The sequence below is a fragment of the Histomonas meleagridis genome (genome assembly GCF_020186115.1).
Source record: "Histomonas meleagridis strain 2922-C6/04-10x chromosome Unknown contig_146, whole genome shotgun sequence".
Classification (NCBI taxonomy): Eukaryota; Parabasalia; order Tritrichomonadida; family Dientamoebidae; genus Histomonas; species Histomonas meleagridis.
The window spans coordinates 433,388-447,700 of record NW_027150775.1 but is presented as its reverse complement, the minus strand read 5'-3'; the positions used below and the strand labels follow the sequence as shown (position 1 = coordinate 447,700).

The 14,313-nt window shown below is 30.4% G+C and overlaps 3 protein-coding genes across 3 annotated transcripts; 1 reads left to right on the top strand and 2 right to left on the bottom strand.

Annotated features, from left to right (window-relative positions):
* Positions 1-103: 103 nt before the first annotated feature.
* GO595_001664 (importin-4) lies at positions 104-3,076 on the bottom strand (the record flags this gene model as incomplete). Its single annotated transcript, XM_067914487.1, has 1 exon — positions 104-3,076. The coding sequence occupies one exon, from the start codon at positions 3,074-3,076 to the stop codon at positions 104-106; it is 2,973 nt and encodes a 990-aa protein (XP_067778240.1).
* A 3,693-nt stretch (positions 3,077-6,769) lies between these two features.
* On the top strand, positions 6,770-7,678 carry GO595_001663 (uncharacterized protein; the record flags this gene model as incomplete). Its single annotated transcript, XM_067914486.1, has 1 exon — positions 6,770-7,678. One exon carries the CDS (start codon positions 6,770-6,772, stop codon positions 7,676-7,678), a length of 909 nt encoding a protein of 302 aa, XP_067778239.1.
* Positions 7,679-7,726: 48 nt separating this feature from the next.
* GO595_001662 (signal recognition particle-docking protein FtsY) lies at positions 7,727-11,272 on the bottom strand (the record flags this gene model as incomplete). The annotated part of the gene is made up of 1 exon (XM_067914485.1): positions 7,727-11,272. One exon carries the CDS (start codon positions 11,270-11,272, stop codon positions 7,727-7,729), a length of 3,546 nt encoding a protein of 1,181 aa, XP_067778238.1.
* Positions 11,273-14,313: the final 3,041 nt, after the last annotated feature.

The following is a 14,313-nucleotide window of genomic DNA, read 5'->3' as shown; positions in this document are numbered from 1 at the left end:
TTCTTAACAAATGAAGAATTTTAAAGATTTGAGCAAAATTTCATCACGAAAAACGATTTAAATAAAAATTATTATTATTTATGTTTTACTTTTTCTAATGTAATTACATCTGTGGCTTTGAAAGACGAGCAGCAAGTCTTTGTTGATCATTTTGGTCCCCAATTATTTGCGGAATTACATTCTGCGCATCTGGGACGACGCTCATTAACTTCATAAATAATCCGATTAAACCATTCACAATTTCGTTATTTAATTTCATTAACCTCAAATTATTATCACTCAATGCCAAAGTTTTCACCAGTGCAACGAACAATTGTTGCAACACCGGCTGAAACATTTCGAATTTATTCATTGACAAATTAATTAAACAGTTAAAAATATTCACAGCCTCATCGTACATATTCGAAGGTATTATCGAAATCATTAAAGCCAAAAACTCATTCACGTCACAACCCTTTACAGCCAACAAAAACAACAATGAAATTGCAAAAACTTTTGTTTCTTCGTATGTAGGCTGACCCTTATTTTCCAATGAAAGAATCATTTTTAATGTATGTGATAACTCCGGCAAAAATTGCATCGAAGTTTGGAAATCGAAATCAATGAACACGTAAATTGCTTTAATTGGTAATGGCGAAATAGTTCCATCACAATAAGAGATCGTACTAAATATTAACCCAATCATTGCCTTAATAGCAACACCGGGAAGTTGACTTCCAAACGTTTTATATAGATATGAAAGAGGTAACGTCAAAAACGAAAGTTCTTGAAATTGTTTTTGTTTCTTTAATGCTCTACCATGACTAATATATTGATCGTAAGGGAAATAGTTTGGATATCTTTGTGCTAACATACAATAAAACTTATAAAGCGAACGAATTAAATCAATGTCATTATCATAACTATCATATTGACATGGAAGTTTATGCATCATTGCTTTATATGAAAAGTTTACTATTCCTTGAAGTTGTTCAGCATTAATTTCGATTGTCGTGAAGGATAAAAGTTTACGAAATGATGATAATAATTTTGAAACTGTATATGGGTCATCATTATCAATTAGTTGTGATAAGTGCATAATGATTTCTGTCGGATTTAATCCATATGTTGTCGTCAATATGATTAATGTGTTCATACATTCGATTTGTAACATCGAAATATTACATTCGAGATGTGAAATAGCAATTTGTGTACATGAAACTACAAAATTTGTAAATACATTCGGAAACCTTTGGATACATACTGAGATGAATGAAAATGATTTACTTTTTAAGACAATAATGGAAGGAATATATTCACTATCACTTTGGATAATTGGTAATTCTGTTGAAAGTATTTTCATCGCTAATTCAACTGGATTTTGTAATATGCTTTCGATTTGTGGAAATTGTGATTCAACTAAAAGTTTAAATGATGTAATGACACTTGATAAAACATCATAATCTGAACATTTGGTTGATTCATTTAATAAATTTAATGTAGGTACTGCAATAGTATCAATGCGATTAGGTAGAGAACATAATAAACGGGCTAAGCCTTCAATTCCTATCGATTTGAGTGTGGGATGAACGGTTTCATTCAAATTAGCTGAATTCCCAAAAACGGTCGCTAGCTGTGGGACAAATGGTAAAATGTCTTCTCGAGATGCAAATGTTAAGGCTGTCAAGGAATAAAGAACATTGTACTGAAGCTCAGCGGATTTCCCAAGAAGCGAACATAATAAATTAAAGATTTGTGGAATTAGTTCATGTGGAAAATCTAATGTTGACATTAACTCGGCTATTGCAATCAATCCAAGATTAACCAAAGTTTCATGATCACAAGAAATTGCATCTAAACAACATCTTAAGATTAATTGTGTATGTTGAGAAATTCCACCATTTATAATACGGATTAAATGTTGCATACAAACTAATGACTCCTCTTTAATACAGTGATGTTGTTGATTAGTATATTGCTTGATAATAAACTCAACAAAAAATTGAAGATTTTCAGCAACAACACCAGGCATCTCATCAATGAAAAATTGAAATATAATAAGACTCACAAAGGACATATTAGGTGAAGAATCATTAAGAATTTCTTGGATTGTATAAAAAAGATCTTCTCCTTCTTCGGCGGTTATCCCCTCAATTACGTCGGTTATGAAGATGAGGTCTGATTGATTATTGAAGCAGTCGTCTTGGAGGCTGTAAGCCGCGCACTTGATAACAGTGATGACTAATGCAGGGAGCTGCTTACGGATTGATTTGTATTGAGTAGAAACAAGTGTATTAATAGGGTTGAATATATGGAATAGAAGTTCATGAGGAACAGCTTCATTATTAGCAAGATTAAGAAGAAAATCAAGAAGATCTTTGGAGCTGACACGCGGTGGAGTACATATAGTTTTGTTTATAGATTCTGCAATTTGATATGCAAATGGCCAATTTTGGATAAGTGACATTTGGAATACCATTAAGAGCTTTTCCATTAATTGGCTAAGGCCTTCAGGGATTGGTGGATCAAATAATTGGAAAAGAGACGTCATGAAATCAATTGTGGCAATTAATAATTCAGGTGAATTTAATGTCATTGCAAAACCAATTCGTTCACATATTTGTTCTATGTTTGAAACAATAAAAGATTCTGGAAGATATGGAATGATAACTTCGAAAAGAGACATTCCAATCTCTAATTCTGATGGATTAGAACTTTGTATTAGCTGAATCGCAAAATTATCTAATTCTGGCCATGGAATTTCTCTAATTTGACAAATTGGCTCAAGCGAATAAATAATGGAATGTCGAATCGAAAAAATGCTTTCTTTGGAAAGCGCATTTAATAAAGCTATTTTTATTTGTTCGCCATGTGGTGTCATACAATATGTTCGCCAATGTTTTTCAAGCATTTGCTTAATACCAATAGAACTTTGATGACGAACAAAGGGATTCTGATTTGTACATAAAAGTTCAATTAAAGGAAATATTGTCATTGGATCTGAATACGCGTTCATGATGATTTGGGTAATTTGTTCTACTGTCTCATTATCTGTTGCTGTCTGAAGTTTTGAAAATATTTCTTCAAGGCTCGACATTGGGACAATGAAATTTTTTTAACAGAGACTGTCAAAATATAACGTGGTCCAGAAAAGGATTTTAGGCTGAATTAGACTCATTTTGCTCAAGAAAATGAATCTAGTATTTTCATCAAGGCTGCTTTATTCAAAGGAATTGCCGCATTCATTTAATTTATAAAAAATATTTTTTTCGATAAATGAACTCATGTGATACCTACACAAACAAAAAGCAAAAACATAAAATTAAATTTAAAATAATTAAAACCAAAAAATTTATGTCATAATTATTATATGCCATAAATAATCTGAAATCAAATTTATCAAAACTTTCGCATTATCTTTTTTCTATAGTTAACACCAAACACGCATGCATCTAAAATTAATACACAAGCAATCGTATAACTTTAAACTTTTATTCCCTGAGTGACCAAATTTCATAATCAAAAGGAACAAAAAAAATAAAAAAAATGGGACTCCGCGGACTCGAACCACGTACCTCACGATCTTCAGTCGTGTGCTCTCCCAGGTGAGCTAGAGTCCCTTTCATTTTCTTTTTAAGAAGAAAAGATTTATGTAAAAATTATTTCAATGAAAGAACGTTACTCAATGCACAGAATGAATGGTCTGAAAGAAATATTAAATTCATCTGATGTAACCACCAAAGATTTAAAGCATATGATTTCTTGTGTAGAAAAATCTCTTAAGGAAAATGTCCATGAAACTTATAAAATTATTAATGATTATTTTTTTAATATTAACTCAACTTCTGCAATACAAGCATTTGCATCTCAAACTAACACGCTTTTAAGAAAACAACAACTTCTTCAAGAATTTGAAGAAATTTCTAAAAAATCAATTGAAATCAATTTTTGGAATTCAACAAACCCAAACTTTTCCATAGCCATTAATGCCATTAATTTCTTTTCGTCTGATATCTTTTTTACTAATCACCAAACTGATTTTGTCAAAATTCTTTGTTTAAATTTACCACCAACTTTATCAACAGAAGCATATGTTTCAATTTCAAAAATTGTAGAAAAGTTTAATTTATATCAAACAACACCAATACCTATGAAATCGTTTGATAATTATCAAGATCTTTTTATAAAATTTACACATGAAACTACATCTCATTCACTTTTATCTTCATCTATTCTTCGTATTGCTAACATGCAATTACATTTTGAAGGAACATTTTCATTTATTCGTTCTCTTGTTGACATGTTAAGTAAAATTCTTCCAGTTTCACTTTTCGAAGAACTTTTTGAACAAAACAATACAGAATTTAAATTGTTTATTACGCAAAACATCAAAAGCAGTCTTTATATCTTATTTTTATCAGTATTAACCAGACTATTTAAAGGTGATAATACTAAAGCAGAATTTTGTTTACATTTATGCCAACACCTTCTTCAAGAAAATCCAACACTTATAGATCGAATCTATGGCTATCATTCACTTACACAAATTATTAATTCACTTTCAACAATAGATTTGATTATTGATAACATTGGAACATATTTACTTCGTGACTTTGATTCTAATAATCTTGTCTCAAGTCCATTACGTACATTAATTAAATCGATAATAAAGAAATCGAAATCATTAAATGAAATCAATGAAATATCCAACAAATTAATTAAGTTAATGAATCCACTTTCATTTCATTCGAAACTTAAATCATGGCTTTTACCATTATTATTACCATATTCCAATATCGATGAATTTATAGGGAATATTTTCGATGAATTATTTAACTTAGCACAAGATCCATCATCATCCGGATTTGTAACTAAATGTATAAAAACATTAGCAAAGTCACCTGAAATATGTAATGATTTAATTAATAATTATATTGAAGCAACAAAAGATTATCAAATTGATCAATCATTACCAATGTTTAAACCTATTCTTGAGCCAATAATAGAAAACCAACCGAAATTAATAAATTCGATTTTTGAAAGATTTAGTGAAGGGAAAACATATTTAGAAATCTGGAAACGATTTCAATGTTTAATTTCTATTCCAAGAACGAAATGGATAATTAAAGAAGATGACCTTAAAGAAGATATACAAATATCATTTGATTCGGGTAATTGGGATTTACGTGATTTAGGTTTTTTGATATATAATTTAGCGAAATATCCAAATGATGAATATGATGTTGAATTCTTATGTTCGAATTTTAATCATCTTTTATATATTGATTCACCGAAACATATTTCATCTTTTGTGACAACATTTAATGATTTCATTTTACGAATTAAAACAAGATCAAAACCGGAATTAAAACAACTTAATGAAAAGTTATTAAAGAAATTATTGGATATAATTACAAGTCATATGACTCCTTCTTTTATTTCAAGTCATCATCAATTTGTATTTGATTTGTTTATGTCGATATATAATTCATATAATGATATACTCGAAGAAGAACATTTGAAATCTGTTGTTTCATTATTAACAGATTCGAATGCACAACTTGTTTCACAAGTGAAAAATTTAATAAAAAATCTCATAAATGATATCGAAACATTAAATTACTTAAAATTATTACAATGTAAATCACTTCAACAATATCTTTTAGAAGTACAACAACAAAATAATATTATAAAAATAAATGAAGATGATAAAATAATAAAATTAATCGAAACACTTAAAAATGAAAAACAATGGAATGAACAATGTAATTTATTCCAACAAATTACTGATATAATAACAAAAGGAAACATTTCAAATAATATAATCGAAATGACATTAAACGAAATATTCGAAATAGTATTAAACACAAGAACTTTAGGTATAGCTTGTAATGGACAAATTGCACTCGAAACAATAGCAACATATTTACCTCAAACAAAGCTTAACGTAATAATAAATAATTGGATGAATAAAATAGTGTCAATAATGGACGGATTCGATATGGAAAACATGCGCCGTTCTGCTGCTTTACCATTTTTAGCTCAAACAATTTTAAGACTTCAACCTCCAAATATAATGAAATCAAATGAAGACATTTTCGAAAAGTTAATGAACTTACTTTTTAATGTTATTTCAAATACAAATAGTTTAACAGAAGCTACAAATTGTTTAAATGTAATTCGTGCAATTTTAACTGATAAAGTGACTTCACCCATAATTGAATCGTTTATATCAAAAGTGTTCGTTTTATCTTTCAATTTATGCAAACGGTTAAATAGCTGGGATTTAATAACCGCTGTAAACTTATGTATCGTTGCAGTTGTACGTAAAGTTATCAAAAATAATGCATCAAATAATTCATTGGATTTGCAACAATTCTTTAATAAAATGCAAAACTCAAAGGAAGTAATAATCGAAAGTTTAAATTCTGATAATTTTCATCTTATTTATCTTTCTTTAATTGTTTTGAATATGTTCACAACAACTGAAACTGATTTCGAACTTCGAAATTATGTAAAATTATATTTAGGTTCGAGAAATTCAAGAGTGCGTCGCTTAGCTGCACGTGTTTGTGTTTCTGTTACAGCAAAAGGTGAAGATAGAATCAATTTATTTAATGAAATTATTTCGAATTTAAATAATTTTGATAATTTCAATTTATTACATGGTAATATTTTATTGTTAAAAGAACTTTTATTGGATGAAGATTTTATTGTTCATGAAATAGAAATTCCTGAAATTGAAGTGGAAAATATTCCACCGTTTATTTTCAATGATTTATTTTTCGTGATGTCAAAATTGAATGAAATTAAACGTATTCCTGACGATGAAATTCCACTCAATTGTTTCGTATATGACCAAGTTCCATTATTTATTTATAGAGGCGCTGTTTCTCAAAATTTAAATACATCAGCACTTGTGGCATTGCTTGCAAGTATTGATGCAAAAAATCAGCCACCAAAGGATCTTTTACAAATTTTAACAAATACTATCATCAATGAGGAAATGATAAATATGGACAAAGCATTGGTTTGTTCCGGAATGGATTTCATTTGCAAACAAAAGGAATTACCAAATGTTGATTCAAATGTTATAATACAATTAATTCGTGGTGAATTCCCTCCACAAGTCACGGCCGATTTGATTAGACTTTTGAAGGCATCGAAAGCATCCGAATTACAAATTGGATCATTATTTGATTTGTTCTTAAATTTTGTATATAATTTAAGCGAAGAGATGACACCAATACATATTGCATTAGCAGAAGTTCTTCCAATGCTTTTGTTTGACAAGAAGAAAGGTATTATGATAGCATATCGACTTTTAATTGATGATGTACCAAGAGTTCGAACGCTAACTATGAAAGCATTATCTGACATGCTTAAAATACCTTTTGCGTCAGAGATTCGACTTATTGAAATTCTTAACGAAAGAATTGCTCAAAATGATCCATCAACATTATGTCAAATTATCTTTAAGTGGCTTAATCTCATGCAAAAGAAGACAGAAAATGACACACATGGAGAACCTTTAACGATATTAGTTGATGAGTTTTATGTTGTTCGAGAGGGGATGAAATCTCTCGGACATGAGGTTCCATTTGATAACTTTACTCGCGACGGTTTGCTTGATGCACGAAGAGTATTTATTGAATCGTCGCTAAAAATCTTTGAAGAAAAGGTTCATATCAATAAATAATAATATAAACATAAACAAGTGACATCTTATTGTTATATAAAAAATTATTTATTTATCGTTTTCGTCAATATTTTTTCCTTGAAGCTCGATTTCGATTTGATCTATAGTTTCACGATTCGCAAAAATATTTCTTTGTGAATATTTTGTTGAGAACATTGGCGCGATTCTCTTCAACATTCTTTCGTAAGCTTCAGCCGCCGCATTTCTTGCAGTGTTTTCTATTTCTTCGGCATCGCCATCGAAGTTCTCTATTGATTGCATTAATCTTTCTTTCCTCGATCTTGGCGATTGCGAACTTATTGATTCGGCTCTTGACACTACGGAATTTGCGTAGTTTTTATATGGCGAAGTTACCGATGAGTTACTGCTCATTCTCGGAGGAGAAATAGTACTTCTAACGTCAGAAGGAATTCGACTTTTACGTTTCGGTGGTGAAACAACGCTTCGAGAGTCAGAAGTTTTACTTTTCGGCGATGTTATACTTCTTTTCTCGATTGGGATATTACTTTTCCGTCTTAAGTTCGAAACATTTGAAACACTTTTCGTGTCTGAAATATTATTTCGAGTTTTCGATGATGGAATATTACTCTTTGATTTGATTCTCGATTGCGAAGCATTACTTTTAGTATCTGATGGAGTAATACTTCTCGTTGTGATACTTCTAACATCAGATATCGATGATTTACTTTGTACTTTTGACTTTTGTTGAATAACTTTAGGTTTGGAATTCTTTTTAAGTGTGACGCCAGTGTTCGTTGCGCGTTTTGTAGTTGTAACAGAAACTTTTTTGGGCGGTAAATTAAGTATCACTTTGATATGTATACGTCCACTTCCATCCGGAATAAGTGGAATCCAACCATCGAAACTGTTATTGATTTGTGATAATGGTAATGATATTGAACCGATTAACCCTTCTTCAATTATTTGCTTCTGATCATATATATCAACTTCAATTGACGCATCTTCAACGTCAGTTATTGTATATGTAAATGTTTCATTCCATTGTGGAATTAATGTGTTCTCAACAACTTCTGTCTCCTCAATTCGATCTTGATTCGATAACTTGATACGACAAAACGGATCGCATCGATCTGATGTTGGCGCTTGCAAATTATCCGCACTAATGATTGTAATCGTGAGCGTTGATTCAGTATTTGTAGTTTGCGATGTACGTGGAATACGACTCGACTGTGCTTTGGTATTAGTTGTTGTAGTTCGCTTTGGAATTGATGAAACAGATGTAGTGGTTGAGCGCTTTGTTGTTTTCGTTGAGCTTGAAATGGAACTGACGCTTTTGCGAGTGGTGGAGATTGGTATGCTGGAGGGTTTGGCGGTGTTCTTCTCTGTTCGCTTTGGAATTGTTCTTTCATTGAGTTTGCTTTTGACTGTTTCGCTCTTTCGAGATTTGAGATCTTTAGCTTTAGGTTCGATGGACTTCTTAATTGGCCTTTCTTTTGGCTTTGGTTCGGACTTTTGGTTTTTGCCGACTGAATGTGCTGATGATTCTTTGGGTTTGGTTCGTGAATGTGATGCCGCTTTGGCTGCAATTGGTTTCGGTTCTTCTTTGGGTTTAATGGGCGCTGATTCTGTCTTATGCACTGATGATGTGGACTCATCTCCTTCTGACTTCGCATCTTCCTCATTTATTAACCCGGTTTCTGAATCAGAGTCACTGAATTCTTCGGATTTGGCTTTCTTTCTGCTTTCTTCGAACAACAGAAATTCTTCTTCTTCGGCTTTTATCCGGGCTTCTTCTTCAGCTCTGAGTTTTTCTTCTTCTGCTTTCATGAGCGCTTCTTCTTCGGCCTTTCTACGTGCTTCCTCCTCAGCTTTAAGTCTTGCCTCTTCTTCAGCCTTCTTGCGTGCTTCCTCTTCTGCTTTAATACGTGCCTCTTCCTCAGCTTTAAGGCGTTCTTCTTCGGCCTTCTTACGTGCTTCTTCCTCAGCTTTAAGTCTGGCTTCCTCTTCAGCTCTTAATCTTGCTTCTTCTTCAGCTTTAAGTCTGGCTTCCTCCGCAGCTTTAAGTCTTGCTTCTTCCTCAGCCTTCTTACGTGCTTCCTCTTCGGCTCTTAATCTTGCCTCTTCCTCAGCTTTTCTTTGTGCTTCTTCTTCGGCTTTAATACGTGCTTCCTCCTCTGCTTTAAGTCTGGCTTCCTCCGCAGCTTTAAGTCTTGCTTCTTCCTCAGCTTTAAGTCTTGCTTCTTCTTCAGCCTTCTTACGTGCTTCTTCCTCAGCTTTAAGTCTTGCTTCTTCTTCAGCCTTCTTACGTGCTTCTTCCTCAGCTTTAAGTCTTGCTTCTTCTTCAGCCTTCTTACGTGCTTCTTCCTCAGCTTTAAGTCTTGCTTCTTCTTCAGCCTTCTTACGTGCTTCTTCCTCAGCTTTAAGTCTTGCTTCTTCCTCAGCTTTAAGTCTTGCTTCTTCTTCAGCCTTCTTACGTGCTTCTTCCTCAGCTTTAAGTCTTGCTTCTTCTTCAGCCTTCTTACGTGCTTCTTCCTCAGCTTTAAGTCTTGCTTCTTCCTCAGCTTTAAGTCTTGCTTCTTCCTCAGCTTTAAGTCTTGCTTCTTCCTCTGCTTTAAGTCTTGCTTCTTCCTCAGCTTTAAGTCTTGCTTCTTCCTCAGCTTTAAGTCTTGCTTCCTCTTCAGCTTTAAGTCTTGCTTCTTCCTCTGCTTTAAGTCTTGCTTCTTCCTCTGCTTTAAGTCTTGCTTCTTCCTCTGCTTTAAGTCTTGCTTCCTCTTCAGCTTTAAGTCTTGCTTCTTCCTCAGCTTTAAGTCTTGCTTCCTCTTCAGCTTTAAGTCTTGCTTCTTCCTCTGCTTTAAGTCTTGCTTCTTCCTCTGCTTTAAGTCTTGCTTCTTCCTCTGCTTTAAGTCTTGCTTCTTCCTCTGCTTTAAGTCTTGCTTCTTCCTCTGCTTTAAGTCTTGCTTCCTCTTCAGCTTTAAGTCTTGCCTCTTCCTCAGCTCTTAATCTTGCCTCTTCTTCAGCTTTGAGGCGTTCTTCTTCTTCTGCCCTTAATCTTTCATCTTCCTCAGCCCTTAGTTTCTCTTCGTCACTTTGATTTGGTTCTTCGTCATCATCTTCTTCAGCGAGTTGTTTTAATATATCATAATCATCGTCATCATCTGAATCTTTCAAAAGTTTTTCGATATCAATATCTTCCTCTTCTGAATCTGAATTATTTTTTCCTAATATTGAGTCAAAATCAACAGATTCTAAGAAATTGTCAAAATCTTCTGAATCAGATTTATTTTGTGCTGAAATAACAAGATGTAATTTAGCTTCATTTTTACCATCTATCTCAAGAATATCAAACCAATCATCAATTGGTTTATCTAATTGAAGAGATTTGAAAGGTATTCTTGAAATTCCAATTTTTTCATCAGTTCCATTTGTAACTGCGTCATAAAGCTGTACCACCAAAACAGAATCATTGTCTATATTCTGAAATGTAAAATCCTGATTAAATACTGGATCACATCCTTGTTGTATTTTTGTTTTTCTCTTTGTATTCCGGTCTTCAAAATTTGCAACACAGTAAACAGAGTGCGCTCGATTTTCATCAAGTCCAACAGCTTCTTCGATTCTTACTGTTACTTTCATCGTCTGTTCTAGCTGCCGTTTATATTTACAAGAAAAATAAACGGTTTTCTATTCAATCTTACCTAATAACCGCTCAAAAAATGTCGGAACAAGAAGAATTTTCCAAAGTTATTATCAGATTAATATCTAATATTACAATACGAAAGGGTGATGTACTTGAGGCATCCATGAAAGCATTGAAGGCAATATCAAAAACAAAACAACATTTAGTACTACAATTTTTTCTAAAATTAATTGAAGGACAAATTCCTATATCAGAAAGGACACTTAGAATATTTAATGAAATATACTTTCAGTCAGAAGAAAACAATGATCTTGCATTAAAAATTTTCCAAACATTTCAAACACGAATTTTAGATTCAAAAAGTCAAGAAGTTTTCTCTCTTTGGGACACAATTTGCAAGTCAATTATTATTTCTGAAGAATCATCAAATTCAGTTTTTATCAATAATTTAAATTCAATCACAAATCTTATTACTCTTACACATTGTTCTACCTATATTTCCAATAAAATTATCTCTACATTAGATGAGGTAAAAAATCCTATTATTCCAAATTACAACAAATATTTTATTCAATTTGTTTCATCTTTATCAAAGCATACACATGAGCCTACACTCTTTCTTAGCAAATGTTTCCGATATATATTCCATCATAACCTTGATCATCCAACCAAAGAAGGATGTGATTGCATTATTAATATTTTTAATTCATTATATCCTGAAGCATGTCCAATTTTACTTAATCAATATGCCAAGAAACTTAATCAAATTAACATAAATTTATCAGAAGATATCATTCTTTTGTACATTGATATGTTTTCATTATTTTCTATAACGAATAATTTAATAACAGTTTCAATGAATTTTATTATAAATGTAATGTGTTCAGAATATAAAAAATCAAATGTAACTATATCAAAAGGCGGAGACTTTCCAATTGTAGCAGCTGAAATGGAACATATTTGTTCAACAATACTCTTTACACATTCACTTGAGACAATCATTAAAATATCGAAAGAAAACACAGAAATTGTATTATCGATATTATTATCAATGATTGATACCAATATTCCTTCTGTTATATTTCATATTATTTCAAATCTTATTAAAACAATTTCATTTTCACAAGAACAAATTCAAATGATAATATGTACTATAATTGGAATCGCATCACGAAGAATTATATATCCATCATTATGTCGTTTATCATTAGATATATTACAACAAGATAATGTATCTGATACTGATTTAGTATCAATGATTAATTATATTACTAATTCTGCAATTTCATTACAAAATTCACATTACTTTTTACAAATGTTAAGTATAAACGAATGTTATAAGTCACAAGTTTTTGATATATTATGTGATGATTTATTTGATGATACTAAAATCCCGTTAATATCTTCGATTATGTATTTAATTAGTTTAGGATTAAATCAAAAAAATACTTCTTTTTATGTACATGAACCTGATGAAGATTCAAAATCAAGTGAATTACATCCTTTAGCTACGATATTCATGAAGAAAAATGTGAATGAAAAGTCAATATTTTTATTAAGATCTATTTCATCATTAATTTCACTTGGAATATTTCATCCTTATTCTTCATCATTAATATCTATTTTATCTGTTTTCTTTAACTTTACATTTCCGATGGCATTTGAAGAAATTAGAAATGTATTTAATACAGCAAATAAATTATTTGAACAAAATAAAGATGAAAATTCTTCAATTGATATATTATTATCAAATTTAATGAATTCAATTAATGATAATAATTTTCGACTTTCTTTATGTTCAGTTATAATTGAAGAAATCAAAAATAATTTTAATATAAAACATACCATAAATTGTTTAAGAATATTTAATGCATTAATTCCTTATTTACCAAGTGATGTAAGTTCTTCAAGTTTAGATAAATTGTTTTTAATATATACTTTTGATGATAATAATTTATTAAATGCTTTTTCAATATTTTTAGGTAAAGTTTCATCGCATAATGATGAATTAATATTTCCAATTTTAGATAAATGGATACAAATGAAATCACCGATTTTAATGGGCAAAAATAAAATCCCAATAACAAATTATTTCATCTCAAAAACATTATTAAATATTATAAAAGAATTACAAATTAATTCATTTGTTAATAAGATACGTGATTATATATTTCATTTAATTTATATATTAACCAAAAAGAAAGAAGTAAATGCAATATTTTGCATAGAAAGTGCTTGCGAAAGAATTACATTTAATAAAAATACTTCTTTTTCAATCAAAAATCCCGATTATTTCTTCCAATATATAATAAATAGTTTTATAAATAATACTTCTAAACAAAAACAAATCGCTTTACATTCATTATCTGCTCTAAAATATTTCATTCAAGTTCCGCCATGTTTAACAAATAATCAATTTAAAGTAATTAAAGAAAAAGTTTTAACTCCACAAATTATTTCGATTTCATTAAATGATGAAAAATTATTTAATGAATTAAAATCTTTTATTTTCGCTTTAATAAGTGTATTGCCAAATATCGATATTTTGTTATTATTATTACAAGTTTTAATACCAAATATTGAAAAAGAACAAATTCTTCAATTAATATATGAAATTTTATCAATGTTAAACAAACCGAATTCAAATAATTTCTATACAGAAATTCAACTTGGAAAAATTCCATTTTTAACTAAATGTATAAGTGTTTTAACATCTATTTCATATAAAGAGAACAAATATTCATTTTTATCATCGATATTATTATATAATATTGATCGAAATCTTAATGAAGAAATTAAAGATTTTAATCAATTATATCAATTATTAACTTCCGACGAAATAAAATCAATTATTGAATATTCACTAAAAGCAATTTATTTAGGGAAACCAAATTATTCATATGTGTTATCAATCATTATGAAAAACTCATTGTTCCCAAGACATAATTGTATTACATATTTATCGAAAGATATATTTTCTAATAAAATCCAAGTAATACCCGAATTTATTCAACAATTGTTAATCATTAATTCCGAT